Genomic DNA, 26,219 nt, shown 5'->3' on the forward strand with positions numbered 1-26,219 from the left:
CCTTGTATGCCTGTTAAATTACATATAAACATTTTTTGCTACACTTGATTTTGTTTGAAAATGAAATAAGATCTTCCAATTCTTTAATAAAGTGGACAGTTACACAATTGCTGAAATATTAGTTTTTATTAACATCAAATATTTATACAATATTAATTCAACAATCTTACATGAAATATTAGGATATAGTAAGAGTCCCTTTATTATTCGTATTATTAGACCAGTATTATTTGTATCTTCGTGAGTTGCTGATTAACAAAAGTTTCAGATTTCTGGAGTGTCGTATAAGTAAAAGTTAATAATAATTAAACTATTCCATTTAGTGAACTCCTGTATACTAGTTACATAATAAAAATGATAATGAAACTATCAGACAGGAAAAACAAAGATAACGTGAAGAAATATAACTCAAAAAAATGACTAGATTAATATGAAGAGGAAGAAAATGTTAAGAACAAGGGAAGAAAAAAAAATAAGAGAAGATGATAAATGTAAAGAGGAAGAAAGTGTTAAAACCAAAGAAAGAATAAAAACATTAAGAGAAGATGATAAATATAAAGAGGAAGAAAATTTTACAAACCAAAAAAAAAAAAATAAGGAGGAAGAAAATGTTGCAAACAAAGAAAGAATATTAATAAAAGAAAGGACATTAATATAAAGAGGAAGAAAACATTAAGACTAAGGAAAAATAAAAAGATACAGGACAACGAATACAAAGAGAAAACATTTGAAAACTAGTGAATGTGTACACAAATTAAAATCAAATGAACTAAAAGATAAGAACTTTTTGTAATTTATTAAAGATTGGGCATGCATGCCTCACTGTATATATTGTTCTTGTGAGGGTCTACTTTTCAGTCACTCTGTAGTTAACTTTAATGTAGATAAATTTAAACTAGAAAATTAAAAAATAATAAGATTCTAAATTATAATTTTCAACTAATGTTAAATAATCAGATGTTTCACCAAATCTATTACATATACACATATGTAATAATGTCTATTAAATACACATGCAAACTTTTAAAAGTACATAAAATATTATTTCACTAATAACGTCTTAGAGTTTTATCATATATTTCTTTTTATTGTTTTGAATAATTATTTATTGTAAATCTTTTTTTACAATCACCGAGTTAATAATTATTAATAAATCAATATATTTAAGTTAAAAAAAAGGAGATGAAATCTGATTCGAAAAGATGTGCCTTCCCTTGTAAGATCAAAATATTTCATTAATTAAAATTTAATTTATTTTATTTTATTTTAATTTCACCAATGAAAATAAGTACCACTTATATATCATTGAAAATCTCTTAATTAGGGCTTATTACTACAGTTAAGAAAAAGTCCAAAATCCAAATTTTTTGGGATTTTAGGCTTTATAGAACACTTTTGGTTCGGATGATTGCAATCAAAAGGGGAGGTGCAGAACTAGAGATGTTACAACAGTTCTAAATCTAAAATTTCAACATCCTACAGCTAATAATTTTTCAGTTATGCGAGATATGTACATGCATACATACATACAGACATCACGCTGAAGCTAGTCAAAATGGATTCAGGGATGATCAAAATAGATATTTCTGTTGAAATCTGAAAAGTGAAATTTTTCGCGATCACAATGCTTCCTTACTTCGTACAAGGAAGTAAAAGTGTAGTAAATTGCATCATTTATAAACAATGAAAATTAATACAGCATGAGAAAAATTAAATATAAATAAAATTAATTATTATAATTCTTTATTTGATTTTAGTTATTTCGTTTCGTTTATTAATGTGTAGGTAAATGCATTTATATTTATAAATCAATGTCCTTCTGAATATGAAAGTGAAGAAATAAGCTGATCATTTAACTATTTTAAAAAATTAAATATAAATAAAAAATAAATAAATAAAAATAAAATTGATGTAGAAGCATGTTTTTAATAAAATGGTGCAAAAAACAATAAATACTAAGTCAACTCTTTCCTTGCATTTTCTGCACAATTTTATATCATATATTATATTATTATAAAAAAAGTAGCTATATGGATGTACTTTTGGATGGCAGTCATTCTAAAACAACAAAAGAAAGCCTTTAGGGAAATTAGGGAATATGAGTAGCTATTGTAATTAGTGTAAGTTCCCCAGAGGTATACTGAGGGACAATTGACAAACAAAAACCAGACTAACAGTGTTAAAGAGGTAGTGTTTCATATATCTCACTTATGTCAATTTTATTTATTAAAAAAAAATTCATTCACTTTATTTATTTACACTGATGGCACCTTTAATTCTTTAATAAATTCATCTTAAAGCTCCTTTAATCAACGTTTAAGGTATAATTAAAATTTTATATATGTAGACTACATAATATATGTCATATGTTATTGTATTTTATATGTGTATTAAATTGATATACATAAATTTTTTTATAGTAAAAACTGGCTAATCATAAATAAATTTAATTTGGCGATTCATTATAAATAAATTACTTTTGGGTTATAAAAGAAATATAATAATTCTTTGAAAATAAAATAAAAATTCTAACAACCATACATTAATGAACTGAAGAAGCTCGTTTAATGATAATCAAAATTATTTACAATTTATTTATTTAATAAGTGAATTAATATTAACATATCTTTCATTCTAGCTTGTGTAGAAAGTAATGACCGATTAAAAGAGTTCAAGTTTGATTGTACTCAATAATTAGAAGTGTGAGAAGGAAGACTGTGCTTTTCAGAGCGGTGAAATCCAAGTACCACATCTTCTTTTGAATTGAGATCATCAAACTGAAAGCATATACTGGACTTTAGACATAATAATTGACTTGTATCAAATAATACTAAATACATAATTTACGATGAAAGGGAGACTCTAAGAATGTAGAATAGAAAGGTTGTCAGTTGAAACCTAACGGCTCACCAAATATTATTAGTTATGTGCTTTATTTGTCATATAATTTATTTTCCCAATAATTTACTAACTACTACTGGAACAAAAATTTGGGTCTAATAACAGGGAACACAAAGTAATTGCTTCCCATTCAAGAAATAGAATATCAGATCTCTGATATAAAATTCTAATGAAAGTAAGGAATTTTAATTACCTCATTCATTGATTAAATAAAAATACTTACAAAATCAAAAAATTGCTTAAAATATCCTGAAATTAAATCTTTCTAAAAAAAAAGATATTAAGTAAAAAAAAAAAAAGAATAGGCAAAACAAAGAAAATTTTAACATTGTAACTCTTTTATTTTTAGAAAAGATTTTTAATTTTATGTATTTAATTTATTAAAAAACAATTATTTTACATTTTCTATTTAAAATATGAATAGCATTACAAAAAATTTGCCTGTATGAAAAAACTATTCATAAAAAATGGAAAATACAAGAAAACAGTGTCAGTAAAAATAAGAAAAAAAGTAGAGAAACAATGTTATGTAAACTATTGCTTAAATTTGGTTACAGAAATTATGTTCTTGAAGATAAGGTTGTTTAAAAGAGGGGGGAATATGAATTATTTAAAAAAAAATTTTTTGAATATTTTCCTAACATTTAACATGGAAATATTTTGAATAACATAATGATTTTAGGCCATCCAGTATAAACAATGATATCAATATAATAAAAAACTACCAAAGATATATTTTGTATTTAAAATGTTTTCTACCTGTGTTACTTAAAAAAATATATTATAATAGGACCATTAGAAGAACTTCCACTAAAAAAAGAACACATCATAAAAAAATGCTTAAAATATCATTACTTAACTAATAATTCCAGCAAAGTCAAGATTGAATAGAATACATTGTGAATTATGATACATAATATGATTATATTTAACATTTATACTTCAGTGACATACCTTTGTTACATGGAATTAGATCAGGATTCTTGTCGTCCATATCATAAAGATCCTGAACATGTGAACGAAGAGGAAGAGCTGCCTTATCTTTAATAGGTAATGCTTGTGGACGAGCTATAGCACCTCTTGTTTGTGAACGTTTTAATGCTCCAATAATTACAATAGCTGATACCAGAAGCAGGGTACCAACTATAACTAATACTCCAATGAATGGTGTCAGTTCAAATGGAACAGGAGTTCCTGAAAACAAATATTTACAAACCAATCAACAATAATGCAATATCTATCTGTCTCTCTATCAGAACAGATTCAAATTTGATTATTATTAAAATACACAAAGTTTAATATCTGAAAATGCCGAAAAGTACAATAATTTTTTTTAGAGTAATTTTTTTAATGACCCAAGTACAGATAAAGACCAAATTTATGACCTGCAATTACAGAAGGTGTATATTTAATGCCTAGCTAAATAATTTAATAATTAACAACTGTTATTTTTCAAATTTGCTTTTAAAGGAAGATTGCTTTTTATAAACTTTTTATTTTTTATTCATAAATCAATAGTCATTTCTGATTTACAAATAATTTACTAATTTATAAACATGTTTTATATGATATATACAGTGAAATCTTTCTTTGTGTACAGCTATACAACCCACCCTCAAGCAAGGAGAGTTTAATTTTCATCAAACATTAACTGATTTGACTGATTTTAAACAATGAGCCTTCCTTTCTGAATAAATGTCAAAAGAAGATAAAATGTGGTTTATTTTACATGAAATAATGTGAAAAAGGTAGAAATATTACTTATCTTCAGTCTCTAAAAAAATATTAGTAGGAATAATATTATTGCATTATATTATCTTATTATTATTACCTACAGTAAAGTAAAATGTTAAACATTTAATATTAGTCTAATTGTTAGTCATATTTGAGAACTCAAAAAAATTTATTTGGAAATGTATTAGTAATCCTCCTTTCCATTATTCTGTTGAAAGAAATTACTAAACAAAGTTCAATTGTATTTACATATTAATTTCAAGAAGTGCTTTTGCATTGTGAAATTTATTTCTCTTGTTCTTAACAAAGTTTTAATATAGTAATGAACTTTTAAATGGAATCATTAAAAATTATCAAAAAGGTTCTTGAACCTGGCAACTAAAAATCATTTGAACCAAAGTGAAAAAATTAAAATTATTTATTATACTCAATGAAAAAAGTAGAATTCTTAAATAGTAGTAAAATTTGCATTGACAGATTTCTGAAAAACCAACACAAAATTTTAAATCATTTTCAAAAAAAAAATTGTGACTTATTATTTTCTTTTCTGCACAAATGTGCATAATTTTATTTTAAATAAATCATTCATTCATTAAATCTATACTTTTTTTTTTTAAATTTGTAGGTGTAACAAGGATATATTTACCTAAAAGCATAGTTACATAAAAGTCACCAAGAAAAAATTACTCTTAATTTACGTTTTTCATGTTAACTGATATTTTACATATAGAATTATATATATATAAATTATTAATATAAAATACACCATTTAGTGTTTATTGATGTTTCATGAGATTAATTTTTATGTTGAATGTTTCCTGTTAATTATACAGCTAAATATAGGATTTAATTTGAAAAGAGTATGAAAAAACTGAACTGAGCAACAAAATAACTGATTTTACTTTCCTGGCTATAAATAGCTCTATTGCTGTTGCAGCAACACAACTATAAAGAGAAAGTACAATAAAAAACTAAAATATAGGAGTTTTTGCAAATGTTGTTATTTCACAACCCCCCTTTAGAGTAAAAAAATTATAAAGTTTTCAGAAGATGTAAGTACTTATTTTTTTTTTTTGCTTGATATTGTACGTGGGATATGGAAATGGAATTTTGTAGCATATGAAAAATGCCATGCCTGACCGGCATTCAAACTCGGAATCTCCAGATGAAAGACCGAGATGCTATCACTGATGATTACATGTATAAATGTGTTCGCTTGTATTTTGATTATTATCTTTGAACAGTCCGAACAAACATTCTTTGAAAATGGCTCAAAAAACTTTAATATATACGGGGCAATTGATAACATTAAATTTTGGACAAAATTAAAAAAAGGAGAGGAGTAATTTTTGCAATTTTAATTTTGGGCTTTTTGTGTAGTGGTTATTGAAAACTGAACTTTAGCATGATGAAAGTATCTTAGTTACTTAAAATTCTAAAATTTAAATATCCCACTCAAAGCTTCAAACTTATGTGACACCAATACAAAGCAGAAAATAAAAAATAAATATATAAAAAACTCAACTGGATTTAGAGGAAAGGAGATATTCAGCAATATTTTTAAATTAATTTTGCCTCAAAAATCCGTTGACAAAAAAAGTTAAAATTTGGCTACATAGTTATCTCAGCTTAGGCCTGAGTTTTGAACTCTGTAAAGAGGTTTATTGGAAACCTGATAAATGGTACACCAAAAAATAGGAACAAATGTTTTTTTTTTTTTTTTTTTTTAGTAAACTATAAATTTTTTTATCCCTGTACAAAAACCACACTATCAGTGTTAAAGAGATAAGTGTTTCATATATCTCACTTTGTCAATTTTATTTATTAAAAAAAATTCATTAATTTTATCTATTTACACTGATGTAATACCACTAATTCTTTAACAAATTCAGCTTAAAGCTCCTTATATTACTCACATATTATACTGTCATTAATAAGTATATTTAAGTAATATTTTGTACTTAAAATATTATCGTTTTAAACTGAAATTTTTAAGATTAAACAACCAATATATTTTGTAATAATGTAGATAATTGGGATCCTTTTTCAAAAAGGGATCCCATGAGACCTGACTTAAGAATTAAAAAAAATTTTAATAACTTTTGATAAATCATCTGTTTATGTTGTTGTTATTAAAAATGTTACATGCAACAGGTGTTGAACAAGGAGGTCAAATACGATCCACATTCTTTTATTAAAAATTTTGATATTTGTAGTATTTATAATACAAATAACAAATAATTTGCTTAAGGGGTCAACTGGACCCAGTTTTTACTAAAACGTTTTGAATTTTCATAGTACTTTTAATACTGGATAATTTTTAAGATAAAAACATCATTTAATCAAGGGGATCAAATCAGACAAATTCAGTCAGTCAAACTTTTTTACTCTACATTTTTATCTTTCTCACAGTTTTACTCTAAGTTTGCCTAATTAAGGCATTAATATTAAAAACCCCTTTATTTAAAATAAAAATCTGTCAAGAACAAAGCTGAGAAAGTTATGCAAACCTTTTGCTGGTTTTATTAAATGCAATCTAGCATTGTTTCTATGATACATTCTTATACTAGGAATGGGCTACTTATTTTGAAGTAAGTGTAATATTTACTTGTTTTTAACTGATTATTTTTTTTTAAATAAAGGAGAAAATAAGAAAATAAATTTAGTAAATTAATATATATAATATAAACTTTGAACAAGCTTTCTATACAACTTCTGTAATTGTTTCTTTTATTACTTGTGAGCAAATGCAAAAAGGAAATTTTTCTTAAAGGGCTGGGGGCCTGCAGTAAACATTTTAAGGCAGTATGATTTAGATATAAATAAGGTTTAAATAAATTAATTATGAAAGTAAATAAATTCGGTTAGTGTTTCTATTCTCATTAACTGAGAAATTTTCTTCATATGGTAATCATTTTCCATTTTATAGATTATAATGCTTGTATGGTTCACTAACACTATTAGATCAGTTCACTAACGATGCAACATCTCCATCAATAAAGAATCAAGCAAATCTTTTCTTTTTTTTTTATTATTAACTGAGAGGATAAAAAAATTAGCTGTAATTGTGAAGTACCTCAATCAATGTGCTAAAAAATATAATCTTCTAAATTAATAATTTATGAACTTTTTTTGGTTCATTAAAATCTATATAATTAAGCACTAAATGACTAAAACTAAAGAAAAATTTCAAAAGAGGATTGAGAGATATGGCTAAAAAAAGGAAAAAAATGTTCACACAGACCTTATGAGCTTTAAATTGTTTTTCTGAAAAATAAAAATAGAAAGACAAAAATCTGAAAAATGTCTAAGTTTTATACGCTTAGTTGGTTGAAGTGTAATAATTCGTTTTTGCTTTTCATGTGTGTGTGTGTGTAAGGACACATCCGCGCAAGGACTCATTTTGCAAGAAATGTTTTACGTAAAGAAAAACTTTAATTTAATAAATACTGGGAATGAATTTTTGTATCAAAGGGTTGTTTTTAATTTAAACAATGAATACAATTTAGCAGATATGTTACACATTTAAATTAAATCTGGTGGTAAAAAGAATAAAAATGTAGATTAGCAAGCAGTTTTATTATCATTGTAATTTTATTATTAAGCCAATCACTTCATATAGTATTAATGAAAGTATGTGAAAAACCTGCATTGGGTATTTTTTTATTGTGAGATTTTCTTAAGAACAGTCAATAGAAAAGTCATTCATAGAAGTGATGCTCTGCAAAGAATCTTAAAAATAAAGAATACTGTAAACATTAAATACAAAATACAAATAGAAACATTACCATGACAAAATTAAAAAAAAAAAAAAAAAAAAGAAAAAAATTGTACCTGTTTGTTTTTCAGCAACTTTTAATGTAAAACCCTCAATGGCAACTGAATCACTACGTCCTTTTGAATTAGTAGCATAAACAACCAATTTGACTAACAGTCCTGGAGCAAGGTTATTAACATGAAATACTGGAAGACGAGATGTCTTATTTTCCAAGAGGTGTTTAGTTTGTTCATGGTAGACTTCTAACTGGAATTGCTGCAATTGACCACCATCAAATCCTTCTAAACATTCTAATTCTAAAGATTCTGTTGTCTGATTCATTAATGTGCAATTATAAGGAGGATCTGGTCGTCCTGAAAAAATAATTATTTTATATTAAAAAATACTTAGATTATTTATTAATTATATAAAGAACATATAATTAATTTTCTTAAACAACAGATTGGGTACCAATGTATAACCACCAGTTACATAAGTTTTATGAAAGAGATTGAATTTTTCATTAATGAAAAATGTCAAACCTAACTTGGAATTGAATCCAGAACTTTCTAGTTGAAAGATATAGATACCACAACTCTGCCAAAGAGTTGCATTCTTTATTTATTTGTTTAATATATATATATTGTCAAAAAAAAAAATGACTCAGTAATAGAAATAACCCACGTCATTTAGCTAAACTGGTTACTTGCTTTTAATTTAGTAGTATTCCTTTGGAAAAGGCATATTTCAATATTATTTTATTAAAATATTAATAAATAAATACTTGTTCTAAATCCTAGATTCTACCTTACAACAATAGATAATAAATCATTTAATAATTTTCAATACCCTTATGTATACTAAAGATTAACATCATTCCATCGTTTTATAAATCTAAATTTAAATTCAAAATTTATTCATTAGAATTTAATCTATTAAAGGTGAAATGCATAACTTTTTGATTTTTCATTTAAAAATAAAAAAACAGTAACTATTATTAAAAATTATTATCAATTACTAAATTATTATTATTAAAAAAAAATCTAAATTGTATAGTGATTCAACTTAAGTATGATCTTTTAGGGGTATTCCATTTTAATACAACAAATTTTCAAAAACTTTTTGCATCACTATTTTTGATTTTGATGATATTTGGTATATGTTAACTACCCATCTTGTAGTGACCAAGAAATATTTTTTTATATTTAAAAAAAAAAAAGGTTTTTCTTGAGTAACAGACTATTTTCTAACTTGCCAACTGGTAAAAACAGTCATTTTTATCACTTTTTCACGAGCTGTAGCATTCTTATTTTACATCATATAGAAGTCAAAAAGGGCTTTTTGTAACAATAAAGATGGAACTTCATCTTAGGGTACTCAAAATTCATTTTGTTACATAACCAAATCTTGTAATGTTTACTGAAGTTATGTTTACAAATTGTTGTTTTTTCAAATTTTGGGCCCAAAGTAAATAGTAAAGGGCTTAAGGTAACAGGCCTGTTTAACCTTTTAACTCTTAGGTACTAGTAGTATTTATAAAAAAATATTTGGTTTGTTACAGTGTCCTTCCAAAAGTTTGAAAATGTCTCATTTTTGGGGCCCAAAAACCACATGTGGGACAGGTAGCAAAAATCTGAAACTTTTACAGCAGTAAATAGTTTTTATGTACTTTAAAATGATATAAAATTTATTTTGTTACTCATAGGGGTTCAAAATAAATGAAAACACCGTTCCTTCTAACTATGAACAATGTATCAAAAAAATTCACAGCATGTATTTTTTCAGATAATAATGTAGGCCTACTATACAAAATATTTTGATAGGTCTATAATGAGATAACTTATATTCTAAATAGGTTGTTACTTAATGTATGACTCATACACACAAACTCATGTTGAAACTCAAAAGTGAATAGATATACATAGACATGAATGTTTGTGTAATCCTGAATGTAAACATTGTAGAAGGATCATTTATTGTTTTGATTTCAATGTGATATGTTGTATTGTTGCTAGTGTTAATACTTGGTGAGATAATGTAAACTTGTTTATAAAGTAATTTTATTAGCAGAGAACTTCTCTTTTATGCGCTATTTTTTATTTTATTAAGTAGAGACCTTTTTTATTTTAGCTGTAGAGAAACTGGGATAAGACAAAGTGAGGTGTCAGTTTTATAATTTATCCTAACTGTATTGTTATTGTAAGAACCTTTGCATTTTATAAAAATGGATTAAGAATTGTTCAATTGGCATTCACACTAAAACAGAATGTCACAAATTGACTTACAATACAAATTCAGTATTGCACGCTATTTTATAGTTTACTGAACAGCAAATAACAATGATATCTTTAAGAAGTGAATGTACTGAAACAAAAAATATCTGTACTTTTCATAAAACTGAATATTTAGATAAATATTTTCATATTAATGGGAAAAGTTTCTCTGAACCATTTAGCTGTCACACTAAACCAGTTAAGAAATCTCTTTGAGAAATATCTTTGACACTTTGCAACAAGCAATCCAAATTTAAAATTAATTCTAGGCAGGGCACTGTGTACAAAATGCTTAAAGAAAATACAAAAACTATAAGATGACACAGAAACCGAACCGGAACGTCAAGATATATTTGAGCCGCAATGTGTTATAGTCGAGTTGGTGAATAAAGCTTGTTCAGCACTTGGCATTTTCCCTGTTACGGTTCAAAAATTATTAAGCAGCGCAAAGGAATCAATTTAAAAAAATAAAGTTATAAAAATAGATGAGTCAAATTAAACGATTCCTTTGATTTAAATATTTCTACAGAAGAAACTAGTTTAGTACCACAAAATTATGCTGATTTAGGTAGGAAATAGGAAGAATCATTAAAATAAATGATAAAATGAAAACAATTATATCAACCCAGGAAAAAATTAATATTTTGCAACTTTATTTCAAGCAGCTGGAGAATTCAAAATGAGTTTAGTGTTAGTCAGTATTTAGCCTGTCAATCCAAACAATTATTTAAAACAAGTGGAATTTTGCCAAAAATCAGCAAAAAGAAACCCAGTCATGTAATTGATGAAAATGTTGTAAAATGTGTCCAAGATTTTTACCAGGAAGATGAGGACAGTCATATGATGTGAGGCAAGAAGGATTGAGTCTCTGTAAAACAAGCTGACAGAAAGAAATATTCAAAAAAGGCTTTTCTTAAGTAACTTAAATGTACAACATTTTAAATTACATTAAACTTAAATTGTACACAGTCTTCAAGAAAAAAACATAACTTAAAAATTGGTTTTTCAAAATTTGCTGATTTAAGACTTAAATTTTGTGTTCTGGCTGGTGGGTCAGATACTCACTCTGTATGTTTGTGTGTGTGTGTGTGTGTGTCGCCCACCAAAATATAAAACTCATGTTATCTGCTCTAAAAATGAAATTTGATTATAAAATTCTCCTTTCAACAATGGTATGTGATATAAAAAATAAAATATGCATGCTGTCACAGTGAGAAAAATATCCAGGTACTAATGAAGTGTTGAGATTACTGCAACAGAGCTGGGATGATTTTGATTCTGAAATTATCTTCAAACAGTGGGTTTCTGTTGACCATTGTGAACTAACTACTCAAATGCTTCCATTTAAAGAGTACTTAGATAAACTTACTGAAAATTTAAATAATCTAAGAGGCATCATTTTGTGGCAAAGAAACAAGCTAATTTCCTCAACAATAAAAAGGAAAACTTGTTGGAGGGTGAATGTACTGTAATGGGAGACTTCTCTCAAAATTTTCCTTTTGTGACAGAGGATGAAGTCCAATTGTATCACTGGTCAAAAACTTATGCCACAGTACATTCAACTTCTCATGTATTTAAAAAAAGAAGGAAAATTACAAAGCCAAAGCTACTGTGTGATTAGGGAGTACTTGAAGCACAATACTACATTGTTCTTCTGCTTCCAAAAGCAAGTTATAAATAAAATAAAAACACTTTTACTACAAGTTAAACAATTTTTTTATTTTTCTGATGGCTCCTTAGCCTAGTATAAAAACAAAAAAAAAAACTGTCATAAATTTGTGTTACCATCAAGAACATTCTGAAATCGCAGCTAAATGGCATTTTTTTTTTTTTGTCTCATACCATGGAAAAGGTCCATTTGATGCTATTGGTGGAACTGTAAAAAGGACTGTGACTAAACCAAGCCTTCACAAGGACAGTTAAAAATAAAATTTTTACACCCGAAATGTACAATTATTGCAAACATTAGTACAAATACAACATTTATTTCTGCTGTAATAAAGGTGTTCAAGAGACTGATAGATACCTCAGTACTCATTATCAGGTAATCATATCAGTCCCAGAAACAAGAACCTTTGAGTTGTGTTCCAACAAGTCAGAAATGTATTCTAAAAGTCCGAGCAACCTCTGAAAAAATATAAAAATATATTTTTTGGCCACTGCGAGGTGGGTAGTTATTGTACATCAAATATCATCAAAATCAAAAATAGTGATGCACTGATCATTTGTTGAGTTAAAATAGAATAACCCCTTTAATATTACTTGTGTCATGAGAATAATGAAAATAACTAAACTAAAATAACCACTCGAAATAAGTATCCTAACATTTGGATACAATCTCAAGTTTTAGTTTCTTAGACTGTTTACTTATTAGATTGCTAGGCTTTAAAGATTAAAATTATTACACTATTCTATTTTAATAATTCTATTTTCAAGTGAAAAAAAATTCTGAGTCGTTCATTTATAAAAGTTTCATGAGTTAAGTTTTTTTGTTTTGAAAAATATAAAAAAAATTCCATAGAACCATTAACAAGAAATTATGTATTTGGAAATATATGATTTTAGCTTTAACTTTGTTAATAACATTTATTGCATGTTAATTATAGCTAAATAACTATGAACAAAATTAGTAAATGGATAATGAGGGTTCATTTACATCAAGTATGGCTGAAGTGGGAAAGGTTAAATAAATAAATTGTTAATCTAATTGGTACACTGTAGATATACATTGCATGGATCACGTCAGGATAGACAGATATACTATTCAAAAGAAAAAAAATTAAATATTAATAATAAATATTTTAATTAAAATTTAATCCATTAATTTATTTTTTTTAAATGTTACCTGTATGGATCAAGGGGAAATTATGTCAAAACTTTGATAAGAACAGAATCACAAAATACACAATTAATTATAAAATAAAAATTGATACGATTAGAATTCATTAAATTATTTAAAATTCACAAAATAATATTACAAGAAGGTAACAACATTAAATATTAAAAAAAAAAACACACAAGGAATATTTCATAATTCAGAAGGCGTTAATGATAATTATTTGAGCACATTTTATGTACACATTTGTTCAAGATGCAGAAAATTCAGAGTTTTCTCTCTTTTTTATACTATACCAAACTACAGTATAAAAGTATAGTTAAAATTACTAATAATTTAATTAGCTTAAATTATCAAATTATAGATTAAATTAATATTATTTAAAATTCATTGACAGAGTAATATTGTTTTGTAAAAACCTACTAATTTCATTTTAAATAAATTGGTGGGAGAATTTTTTAAATAATTTTAAATTTATTAAAAATGGCAATGGAAGCATAATAAAGCTCTTTCTTGTAAACCCAAGTATTGTGTTGAGTTACATGAAAACAGCTCTGTTGTCTATTATGATAAAGATAGATATTATTATTTTTAAGAATTAGTGACTATTCTTATAAATTTGATTTGGTTGGAGTGAAGAAGTATGTTTTTAGAAGTTTTCAAAAAGCTACCAAATTTCATAACTAGAAATATCTAAAAAAATATGAGAAAAACCCCATAACCTAGAAAACATGGGAAAAATTGGTACAGTGAAACATACTGATATATTATATCAACATTTAATGTTCTGTGTAAAGTAGCAAATTGATCAAGCTTTCAAGCTGATCATCTGACAACAATAGAAACATCTGAAAGCGAACATCCTGGAAACTGAAGGATAAACTAAAGTAAAATTGTAATGCCCAAGGTAATTCAATCTTGCAGAACACCATAGTTGAACGACATTGTGTGTAGTTTTACTACATGCCACTTATAATTTATTCAAAAAATAAGAAAAGGAATAATTACAACACGATGTGTAAGTAGGTGTGAAAAAATTTAAGTTTTATGAATTTTTCTTATCAAAATCCCATTAAATTTAATACAAAGTTGTAGATGACATTAAACAAATATCTTAAGTAATCTTACTGGGAGATATTTTCTTTTGAAATTAAATGAAGTTATGAACTGCAATGAACAATGCAAAAGCGACTCATGAGGCATTAACAGATCACATACATATGCTAGAGATCTAGACTCAGTTTAACATTACATCCTTGAACACAGTTATTCTAGTAATGCCACCTTAGAGAGCTGCTTTTATACCCTGAACAACCATTAAAACTTTTACTCTATAACTACTTGCACCAATGTGGTTTTAACTAGGTTACTATCTTTATCATAGTGACATTCAAAATGGACTTAATGATATTACATTGTGTCCATAAAACTACTGATTAGAAATTAATTATAGGTAATGGTCAAAACAATTACTATTAAGATTCACAAAAAATCAAAAGTTAACAAATAAATTACAAAATCTTTAATTTAAGCAAAAACATCAAAGTACAAACTTGCAAAAAATAAAAATACATGCATACAAATAAAATAATATGCCGAAGAAAATATTCTACACTTTTATTCAATAATTATGATAACAGAGGTACCTCTAAAAATATGTTCTTTAATGCAAATTAAGAATATATTAAATAAGAAAAGAATAAGTTCCTATCTTTACTTAGGTAAATTTATTAACTTGGATAATATTGAAGATGTCTATTTGGAACTATCTCCATGATCAGTTCTTATTTAGAGATGCTAAATCTTTAAAATGTTATTAATCTTTTTTCTCTTTTTTTCCCTCAAGTATAAGGCATATTATTATGCGTTATATCATTATATATTATATCATTATTATGCCTGTTATGTCATCCATTGATCTTTCATCTAATACTGATCCCTCTAACCTTATTTCTTCCCTCTCTATGCATATCGATAAATAGTTTTCAAAATTCTGCATCAAATTTTTCAATGTGATTGAGTCATTGCTAATTAGTCATTAAATTTAAAATTTAGAGAAAAAATGTTCAATTCCTGCCTAATATTTTCATTACACCTTTTGTCTGATGACTCATGAGTAATTGTAATTGTCAATGGCTTATTCAAACAATTTCATCAATTTTGTCCAAGATCAGAATGATCATTTAGTGAACAGCTGTAATATTTTTTTTATTTTAAATTAAAACTCTAACAGAATGCCATCTAAAGAGAAATTGGGTTTCTTTAAAATGACTCTTAGATTTTATTTTGACTCAAGTAACCATCATCAACTTTCTGCTGCTCCATTCTATGAATAATCTCAGCAGTTTTATCCTTTCTGTGAGCAGTTTTATCTTTTCTGAATGGAAGAAACTAATTACTCTTTCTGCATTTCTTAACCAATAAAGAGCATTAAATAATGAATTACTAATGAGTTCACGTAGACTCTGTGATTTGTAAGATATCAGAAAGAATATTTTCAGTTTAATAATGAAATCTTCCTTTAATTTTTGACTTTCCCTCAACTTACAGTAATATAAGTAATTATTCACAAAGAAAATCTCACTAATCTACTTTTTGATATGAACTAACTCAATCCTTGAGCAGGTGTGCAGAGAAATATAGTGTATCCCATTATCCCACAATTTCGATTTCTCATGGCATTCTTTACATCAACCATTTGATTATGTGCATAAGTATTTTTAACAATTTTCATTTCTCTGGTTTTTTAATTGATGTTTCTTTTCAAAATTATTTATTGAACATAATTTTTGTTGTTGTCATTTACTGAATTATGTACTAATATAGATTTGCATAATAACAAATGAATTCAGCCTGATGAAGGATATGTATGTTCTAATAATGAAAATAATTTACAGAATAATTTATTGATTTAAAAATATTTATATTTTCTTAAGTTGAAGGCTAAAACTGTATAAGGCTAAAAACAGTTTTTTTTTTAAAAAGCTGGAACTACTTAAATTGTGTTCAGTGAGTTCATCGAAAATTATAATTATAAAAATAAAATTGTATTTAGTATTTGTTTACTGTGCTATTGTTCTAGTATGAAAAAGAAAATTGGAGTTATTTTATCTAGACCAATGATATGAAGAAAGTGTACTGCAATAACGATTGTTATTTTGACAAATACTGAAACCAACCAGCCAATCATAAATTTCCAGTCACTGCAATCTGGATGGCTATTTAGAGAGAACGAGAGGGGGAAGAGAGGAGTGAGGAAGGAGTAGAGAGAGGAATGCGAGAAGGGGAAAGAGAGTACATGTGCAAGGGAAAATAATGCTGGTAGAGACACCAGACAATATATCGGAAAGAAGAAGACTCCTCATGGCAGCAAGCTCAGTTGTCTCACCATAGCTAACAACTCTTCTAATCAGGCTTATGACCCCTAGCTGCCAAACAGATATCATTTTATGAAATAATTATTCTATTATGAACTACTTAAGGTTTAGGTTACTAGAAGACTCCAGATGTTGATGATGTCAACTGTGGGAGTTTACAACAAAACAGCTTTCATGAGCTTTGATGATTACACAGTAATTCATTTTGCTTGGCTCTGAATATGTTGGTGTTGGTGAGTAGGTGTAGTGTATGTATAAATAGGAGTGTAGGAGTAGGAGAATGAAAAGTAGGTATTGTAGGTGTAAATAGGATGGGGAGGGGAATAAACCATTATGCAGTATAAGACAATGTTTCACTTTCAATTACCTTGCATCGTTTGACAATGTCATGTGTATTGCACTCTTAACTGGATTTATTATTTATCAATACTACAGAAAACAATATTTTTTTATTATTACCAACAACAAACAGTATTCTTGCGGGCAAAAAGATACACATCTGCAATTTCCAGAAGTTTCAAAGACAACATTGCTAGGTATTGTTAGTGATATGCTAGGCTATTGTAAAATTGTACATGTGTTTTACTTGATTGCTTTAACTATGAGGCAGCCAAATTTTTTTCCCATAACATCACTGGTGATGAAAGGTGGATTTCGTATGTCAGTGCTGAAATAAAACAACAATCCATGTAGCAGTATCATTCCAGTTCACCTAAAATTAAAAAATTCAAACAAACCAGTCTCAAAGGAAAATTATGGCAACTGTGTCCTGGGACCAATAGGGTGTGATTTTGACTGATTTCAGGGAACCTGGAACATCCAACAAATTGCAAGTCTATTGTGAAATACTTTCTGAACTGTATCATACCATTCAAAACTGATGATGATGAATACTAAGATCAAGAATTGATCTTCTTCACAATAATGCATGTGCACATATGCTGTACTCACATCAGAAACAATCAAACAAAATTCAGATGGGAAATTTTTGATTATCCCCTTACAATCCTGATCTCACGCCCAGCGAGATCACGCCCAGTTTTTGAGATGGTACATCTCAAAAACTGGCTTGCATCTCAACAATTCAAGGAAAGTGAAGAGTTGAAAATCTCGGTGCACAAGTGGCTGCAATTTCAGGTCGCAGAATTTTTTGCAGTAGGTTTGAAAAAGCATGTTTCATGATATCAAAAGTGTTTGGAATGAAATGGTGATTATGTAAATAAATAAAATAAATTTTGTAAGTATTTGAAACCATTAATAAATTTTTTATTTTTTTAACTGTTCTCATTTTGTTACTGATCCTTACATTTGAACTGCACATATAAAATAAACAAAACTTAACTTATTTATTTTAGAAATTGTATAATGTTAAAATATAATATAATTACACTATAAAATTACTTACCAGCAGAAATGACATGGAAGACACAAGGTTCTGGTTGTTGTCCAGCTGTATTAGAAGCCCAGCACATAATAGTACCATAATCTAAATCAGTCAGAGGCACATATGACAATGTTGACACAGAATGTGGAGGGGTTGAATGATACCTATCAGATGAGACTTCCATTGTCTCTGCACTATTATTAAAAGTCCATTTAAAATCATCTGGTGGTGGAAATGAATCAACTTCACATAATATATGAGCATTTTCATTTCTAGCAACACCATATACACGTTTTTGATCACTGCGACAAATTGGTTTATCTGGAACCAATAAATATATAAATGAAAATATCATAACTATAAAAAAGTTTAAAATACTGATATCCTACGAATAAATAAAAACCTTTCAAAGTCCATTTATAACTAACCAGCAACTAACTACTACTATACCAACTAGCTTACATATATTTATATGATAATCTAAATTGTTTTCAAATCAAATGTAGTTTTTGATAGATAGAATCAAAAGTACACTAGTAAATATTTAAGTAAGAATTTTGAATAGTTTTTATTAGAAGTTATCATATAAAAGATAAACATTAGCAGTCACGATTCACTTAAAGCACTATAAAGTGATTTAGATTACATCATTTTTGATATTAATTGTATATATCATCTTTGGACATCTACATTCACTTCACAATCCATTTTTTAAAAGGAGTTGGGGTAGGCCAATCCATTTTTAATTTCTAAAAGTAGATAATAAGTGAACTCAATTATTTTACATTTTATTGAAATAATGGGCAAAGTGCACAACATATGGAACTGAATTGTACTGAACTATAAAAATGGATTATTCTAATTAAATAAAAAAAGTAACCTATTTCATAGGTTAATTCATCAATTTAATAAATTAAATGAGACAATTATGGTGTAGTTAAAATAAAAATAACTCTGCATATGAGTATTTTTCACAATAAAAGCTTAATTTTTTCTCAAAGTTATCATTTTTTCAATTGGTAATTTTTTAAAGAATATTTTAAATTTAAGTCTCCTTTTTAATACATATTGCATTCTGAAAGCTTAAATTTGCATGTCTAAATGATATTTACATTTTTATAAATAATAAAAAAAAAGGTGCAAATTACTCTCTAAATAATAGAAAACACGGCTGCTGGATAAGATTTCTAAGTATGATCTATTTGTAAGTATCAGTGAGATTGAAGATGGCACTGTTATTAATTGTATTTTAACTAATAAAAGTTTGCTATCTTTAGGGAATTTGTTTAGTATGTAGTCAGATAGTATATTTAATCTTTAATTTTACACTGCACATATAAACACACAAATTTGAAAAATAAAAACAAACTAAATGAACATACATAACGCAGGATAAATAAAATTATTAAATCATATTTTATATTTTTTAATTTAAAAAATAAAATTCATTAATACTGTAAATAATTTAAGAATGAGCCATTCTTTTATTATAAATTTATTAATTGGTAACTGGGTAAAAATGATAGTACATTTAGCAGTCCAATTTCCACATGTACTTTGATAAGTTTTAATTCTCTGAAATAAAGTTTAAGATCTAAAATGAGAGTGCCACTAACCACTAGAATTATGTACCAGAAGTATAGGACTAGATTATAGCCCGGAGAAAATGTTACAGAAGAAAATTCAAATTACTTAATAAAAGTTTATCATGAAAATTATTCTTTTACAAAAATATTTTTTGAGTAATAAATATTTTTTTAAATAATTAATTAATATTTTTTTTAAGATTAATTCATCAAAAAAGTGCAAGGCTTGTGAGCTAGATTATGATAAAAAAATGTAATGTATTAATAGACACCTGAATAGGATTCAAATGAATATGTTTTATTAAGGAATATGGCATTCAGCCATATCAGCAAGAGTTTGAATATTATTATTATTGTATTAATGAAAAACATGTAAAATACTCAGAGAAATAGTCAGAAGAATGAAAGAATGTAAAATAGTTGATCAAATATGATCAAAAACTACTTTTTGTTGGTTCAACAATATTAATATCACAAAATAATGTAAGGAAGATACACTAGAGTGAAGTGGTTTAATCTGTAGATTGTCAGGAAAATAATAAAATATTAATTTCTTCAATAAAAATATATATTTTTTTTATACTGTGTCCCTTACTACAATGGCAATAGCAATTGTAGTTTAAATTAGGTGAGTAGAGATTGAGGTAAGCTCACCTGTATGGGATCCAGTGGGTGCTTTGGCTTTATAGGGTGATGCAGAGTAAAATATAAAAGCAGTAAATGCATAAAAATTTATTATGAATTTTGCTATCTATAAATTACTACACTTCTTGTAAAAAATGATCTTGTCTATATAAAACTTCAGTTGGTGACAAAATTTGGTTAAAATGTTCAATTTAATTGGTGATTGAATTTTTCTCACATATATGTATATTTAACCTCTGGTTGAAGCTAATTCCAGTATGGTGAAAAATAAATGAATATTTCTGAGAAAAATGCTTTTTTTGTTTAACATATAACTTCAAATTAAAGTATTATTCATTACTCTTGGTCAACATCTTATATTTATTATCCAAATATTTTATAATTTTATATTCTGTTAATTTAAAAAAAAATCCAAGTATACTAAATTTAAACTACTTTTATTGAAAAATATATGTAATTTAATTTCTTTTTCCTGATAACATTTGGATGGAGTATGCTGTTATTTCTTCATTCAGTATATTGCACAAAAAAGAGATGTAAATTGGTGAATGTAGTGATACGTAAAGGCAGTAATGATTTAAAATGCACCCATAAGTAACAAATGAATTTTGAGGGTTTTTGAGAGTAGAGCTAAAAATCTCAAGGAAGTGACAACTTTGGCCAAAATACAATGAGAGAAAAATCTTTTCATATAAAGTAAGTAGTGACACCATTTTAACCAGTTTTCTCATTTACGTCAATTTTAAAAGAATAATAGTAAAGAATTCCATGACACTGAATATCTTACTTCATGTAAAATCATACTTATTGTAATTATTTTTTAAATTGCTGTTTCATCAGGATATTTGAATAAATTATTATATTGTTGTTATAACAAAATTGGAAAACAGTTAGCTGTATTGCATTTTAATCATTGTGTTAGCAAACTATTTTAACACTTAAGCAAAAGAAATGAGGAGAGTAGACAGAAAGTCAAATGTATATTGACTATATTGGTAAGGAGAAATTAAAGAGATTTTTTACGGATAAGCTTAACAAAATATATAACAACTAAATCATCTTGTAATACATTTAAAATCATTTTCCTATTATATGAAGTCAGTCAAATATAAAGTGGAATTTTTTGATATTTTTTATTTATTTAATATTTCTGAATATCAGATGATGAGAATCAGCGTAAAGGGTGAATAGATAGTCACAGTAATACCCAAATGAATCTTAGTTGAGTATGTTCAATTTTAAGAAGTAGAAAGAAACAATAGCTCAGGTAATATTTGACTGTCAACATCATAAATTGCATTTGATTAAAAGAACGTCAAAAATATTTACATTAAATAAAATAATAAAAAGAAATTAATTACTTACACATGACACGTAACTGTACAGTATTGCTCTCTCCATCTCCTTCTACATTTGAGGCAATACAAGTGTAGTTCCCAGCCTGATGTCTTCGAACAGACTGTAATGCAAGAGCTTTGTTGCTGACTATAACACCAGCTTTTTGGTTGTGCTGAACTGTATGACCCTGAAAATAAAAATTATTCTTGTGATTAACCCATTAACAACAAATCTTAAATAAAAATTTTTACATTTGCATCCACTGTAAAGTAGTAGGAAAAAAATCATTTTCGACACACCAGAAGGCAGGGGTATATTACACTGGTGCTAATTAGGGGATAAAAAAGATTTCCACCTTAAAGTTAAGAAAAACTTCAAATTTACTCAATACGATAATGGTTGTATATGAAAAAAGTTTCACATGTTTAGCATATGACAAGCCGAATCTTCTTATAATTCAAGCGACATTTTGGTCATCCCTTGCCATATTGGTTGGTCACATCAAAAATTGTTACAGAAAAAAGTTTTAGGTAATGTTTAGAGGACTGACAACCACTTTAAACCGATTCGGTACTGTGCCTATTAAGGGAGGTGTGATGTTTTTGTCTTCGAAACCCCATTTTTTCCACCTCCTGGGCCAATAGTTGGTAGTATCAAAAAATTTACTTTGATAAGTTTTAGGCCCTTATCCAAAGAAAAGTGGGAACTTCAAACAAATTTGATATTTTACTCAAGAAAGTTATAGCGATATTTTGTTTTTTTGAAAAAGTTCCCCCATGATCCGATTTGGACCGTTAACGAACTCGACCGAGATTTTGGGACAAGTTATTCTTAAGGAACAATTTGAAAGTGACTGGAGCAAAATTACGGCAGTTATCATGTCCACAGTAAAGTGAAATTTATATAAACAAATGTATATATATAAGCTTTTGAGCTGATATGGATTTTGGGGTCATGGGGCTGTGAAACGCAAAGATATGTTGAAATTTTCTGGAAGTTGAATCATAGTACCCATTACAATAGGTAGCTTTCTTATGAAATCTACTTAAAAGTCTTGTGCTTTTTGTCATGTTTATTTTGCTCACATACGAAAACAGAATCTTGTATATGTTGATAATTTAAAACCAATTTTACATATTACAAGATGAAAACTAGATCTACACTTGTTTTTCTAATCATTCTTAAACGATCTACAACTACAATTGTAAAAATTTATCTTATTGTTTATGAAGATAAAACAATTCTAGGCTATTTAATTTCCATGAAATATCACTTTTAAATATTATGAATTATAATAAATACTCCTACAAATATTGTAAAATTATCCTTTTTGTGTTGCTTAGGTATATTAAATAATAATTTTTGGTAGAACAGTTTATTATGGAATGATCCTATACATGTATAGGATCATTCCATACAGGAAAACTCAACGGGGTTAATATTCCAGAATCAATCATATAGGAATCATGAAATTATTCTTGTTTGATTCACAATTTCTGAAGTAAAAGTAATATTTTTTAAACCAGTAAATATAAAATCACGAGACAATAATATTTTATTGTAAACATTCAACCCTTTTCCGTTATCCTTTTTTCCATACTTTAGGTTCAGTGGTTCTAGATAAGATCCTGCTGAGGATACTGAGAGCTATATCTTATTCTGAATAATCTCCTAATCTGAATATACCTATCTTGGAATAATTCTCTAGACACTTCCCCTAGAAATGATAATATTGGGCTTAGTATATTATCACATCTCCTAGATAGTGCACTATGATATATATCTTTTGTATCTATAATAAAATTTTCTCTGACCAGGTGTTTCCAGATTCTTGGTCAGAGGCACTGGTTATCCCCACCTGGTAAAGACAAATCATGCCCCTGAGTTACTCAGTGTATCTGAAAACTATTTCCTGTCTGAAGGAACAAAATATAACTAGTGGCTGATTAGCCTAGTTTATTTAGCTTTAGGTAAAAATATAATATTATACATAATAGTACAATATCACTTGAAATAAATTTGTGCTACATACATGGTTTATCTATTAAAAATCTATAGATAAATCAATGTAATTTTGTCCTTTAATGAGATTGGTTTTAGTTTAAAACTGAACTTTCAAGTAACCACTTAAAAAAAAGTCTGGATGCTGTCTTATTTTTTCTAGCTGAAAATTTTTTGATAATATCCTTTTCTCACAATTAAAAAAAAAAAAAATAGCAGTAAAAGAAGGGCTAAACTGTTAATAAAAAATATGTTTAAATTTATTTTAAGTAAAGAATTCAAGTAATGAATGCTTTTTCTAATTTTATAATTTGCATTGCAAAACTTTTGTTACACTTGAACTGAAATTGTTTGTTTCCAAAGAATGATTATGTATAACCCTTTTTTTATAATAAGTGGTTCCTTTCTCTAGAGAGCTTTCTCTCTCTTTCCCTCAATATGTGTGTGCGCATGTGTGTGTGTTCATATGCATGCATGTGTATTTATGTATGTATTACATATAGTATAATAATGGAGATAATCTGTATTATAAAACTAAATTATTTGAATGATTATTTACTGTTTTTTGGATATCTACTTAACATTGACAAAATTATAAACATGTTCTATCAGCAAACAGAATTTTTGTTTAGCTAAACGATTATTAATTGCTACTGTGTGTTATTACCTTAGAACATAAAATAAGTTTATTATTATTAGTTATATAAATTACATGAATAAACTTATTCTTAAGTTTATTATTATTATTATAACATATAAATAATCTACTTTTGTAACAAATATCAACATTTTTTTAATAATTAATAATGACTGAGTTAATGAAATAAAAATTAAAGAAAACTTAAAAAAAGACAATAATTACATTTTTCAATGTAATATACCACTTAATATCACATGTAAACAAAAAAGAAAGTTACATAAGAATGTAATCAAAAGGATGAATGATATAAATCATAACAACAGATGGTAAAATTTTGTTCCAGGATCTAAGGTAGTTAAAAACACCACCACCATATCAGAAAGGGCAGGATGGGGAATGAGAAATGAGGTCAGAAAAAAGTAATAAGAACAGTAAAATAGGATACATGGAGCAACTGAGGAGGATTATCCTGAGAACAAGAAAAAGTAGAAGGACGCACAACTTTTAAGACAGGGAAAGATGGATAGTAAATAAAGTTGCAGTTGGACGTAACAGTGCTACTCACTAAAGTGAGGACTAAACTCTCCTAGCTCTGTAAACCCCTTGCAGTCACAACTTAAGTGATTCAACTATATAATAAACTTGCAGACTATATATATTTATACTTTCTACCACAAAAATAAAGTTATACTCATTTGTAACAATTATTAAGAGATGGAAAAAATAAAATAAACTTTTTAATAAAAAATATAAATTATGGTACACGTACATATAAAATAGCTAATTTTTGTACAACCCAAATATTTTAAGCTGGGAGTCTTATATATCCCAAATATAAATTTAAAAATAATACAAACTGCTTTATTTTATTAATTATGAATTTTAAAAAAAACGTCTGAATTTAGTAATAACAAAGCTAGTAATCAGATAAAGATATTATTTATTTTATTCCTATTCAAATTAAACATTATTATTAATACAATCATTGTAATAATTAAAAATAAAAACTTTTCAATGGTTTAACATTATATATATACAGGGGAGATTGTTCTACCTAGGATCACGATTTACATTTCAATTTTTAAAATAACAATTTTTGTAACTTTTCATGAAATGAATATTTAAATCTCTCACTCCCACTATTCTGTGCACTATGATACTTTGGAAAAGTTAGAATATAATAACGGTTTTACAAAAAAAAGTATTTTCTCTATTTATGATGTGATCAGTCGTACAAGACCATAATGTACCATTGATTGCATCTTAGTATACCTTAGATCACTTCATGTACCTGGAATAATGAGGAAGAACATTGAAAAACAAATAATAAATTAAATTATTTTGAAATACAGAATATTTATTTATTTTTTTACAAAATTCATAGGAAATATAACTCTGATTTCTTGTAGAATAAATGGAGTTAAAATTTCAATCTGAAATATTTCAAACTTAATTATAAACTAATTTTAAAAGGCACACTAAAATTACAAACTTATTAAACATGTTATAAACTTATTTTAAGCTAATGAAAAGTTGAACTTAAATCATTAAAGATTTCTTGTAACTATTATTTATTTTACACTGAAGTTGGAAAAGTCACCTTGGATCACCTTAGTTTTGGTGAGTCTTGGTTAGTTTTGGTAGCATAGCCATTGGCCTAGTATCTTCTCTTATATCTTCTGATTCTTTTACAAACTTAACATTTCAAGTTCCAATACAAAAATTACAGAATTTCAAGTTTAAATAT

The 26,219-nt window shown here is 26.8% G+C and overlaps 1 protein-coding gene across 1 annotated transcript in view; it reads right to left on the bottom strand.

Annotated features, from left to right (window-relative positions):
* Positions 1-26,219, bottom strand: part of LOC142324840 (nephrin-like) — a gene marked incomplete at its 5' end in the record, with an annotated part of 931,197 nt that overhangs the window by 16,811 nt on the left and 888,167 nt on the right. Inside the window, 4 exons of the mRNA XM_075365877.1 lie at positions 3,856-4,095; positions 8,470-8,766; positions 18,284-18,583; positions 21,859-22,018. Coding sequence (XP_075221992.1) covers positions 3,856-4,095; positions 8,470-8,766; positions 18,284-18,583; positions 21,859-22,018 — 997 coding nt within the window. The remainder of the gene's footprint in view (positions 1-3,855; positions 4,096-8,469; positions 8,767-18,283; positions 18,584-21,858; positions 22,019-26,219) is intronic.

The sequence above is a fragment of the Lycorma delicatula genome, chromosome 5 (genome assembly GCF_047948215.1).
Source record: "Lycorma delicatula isolate Av1 chromosome 5, ASM4794821v1, whole genome shotgun sequence".
Taxonomy (NCBI): domain Eukaryota; kingdom Metazoa; phylum Arthropoda; class Insecta; order Hemiptera; family Fulgoridae; genus Lycorma; species Lycorma delicatula.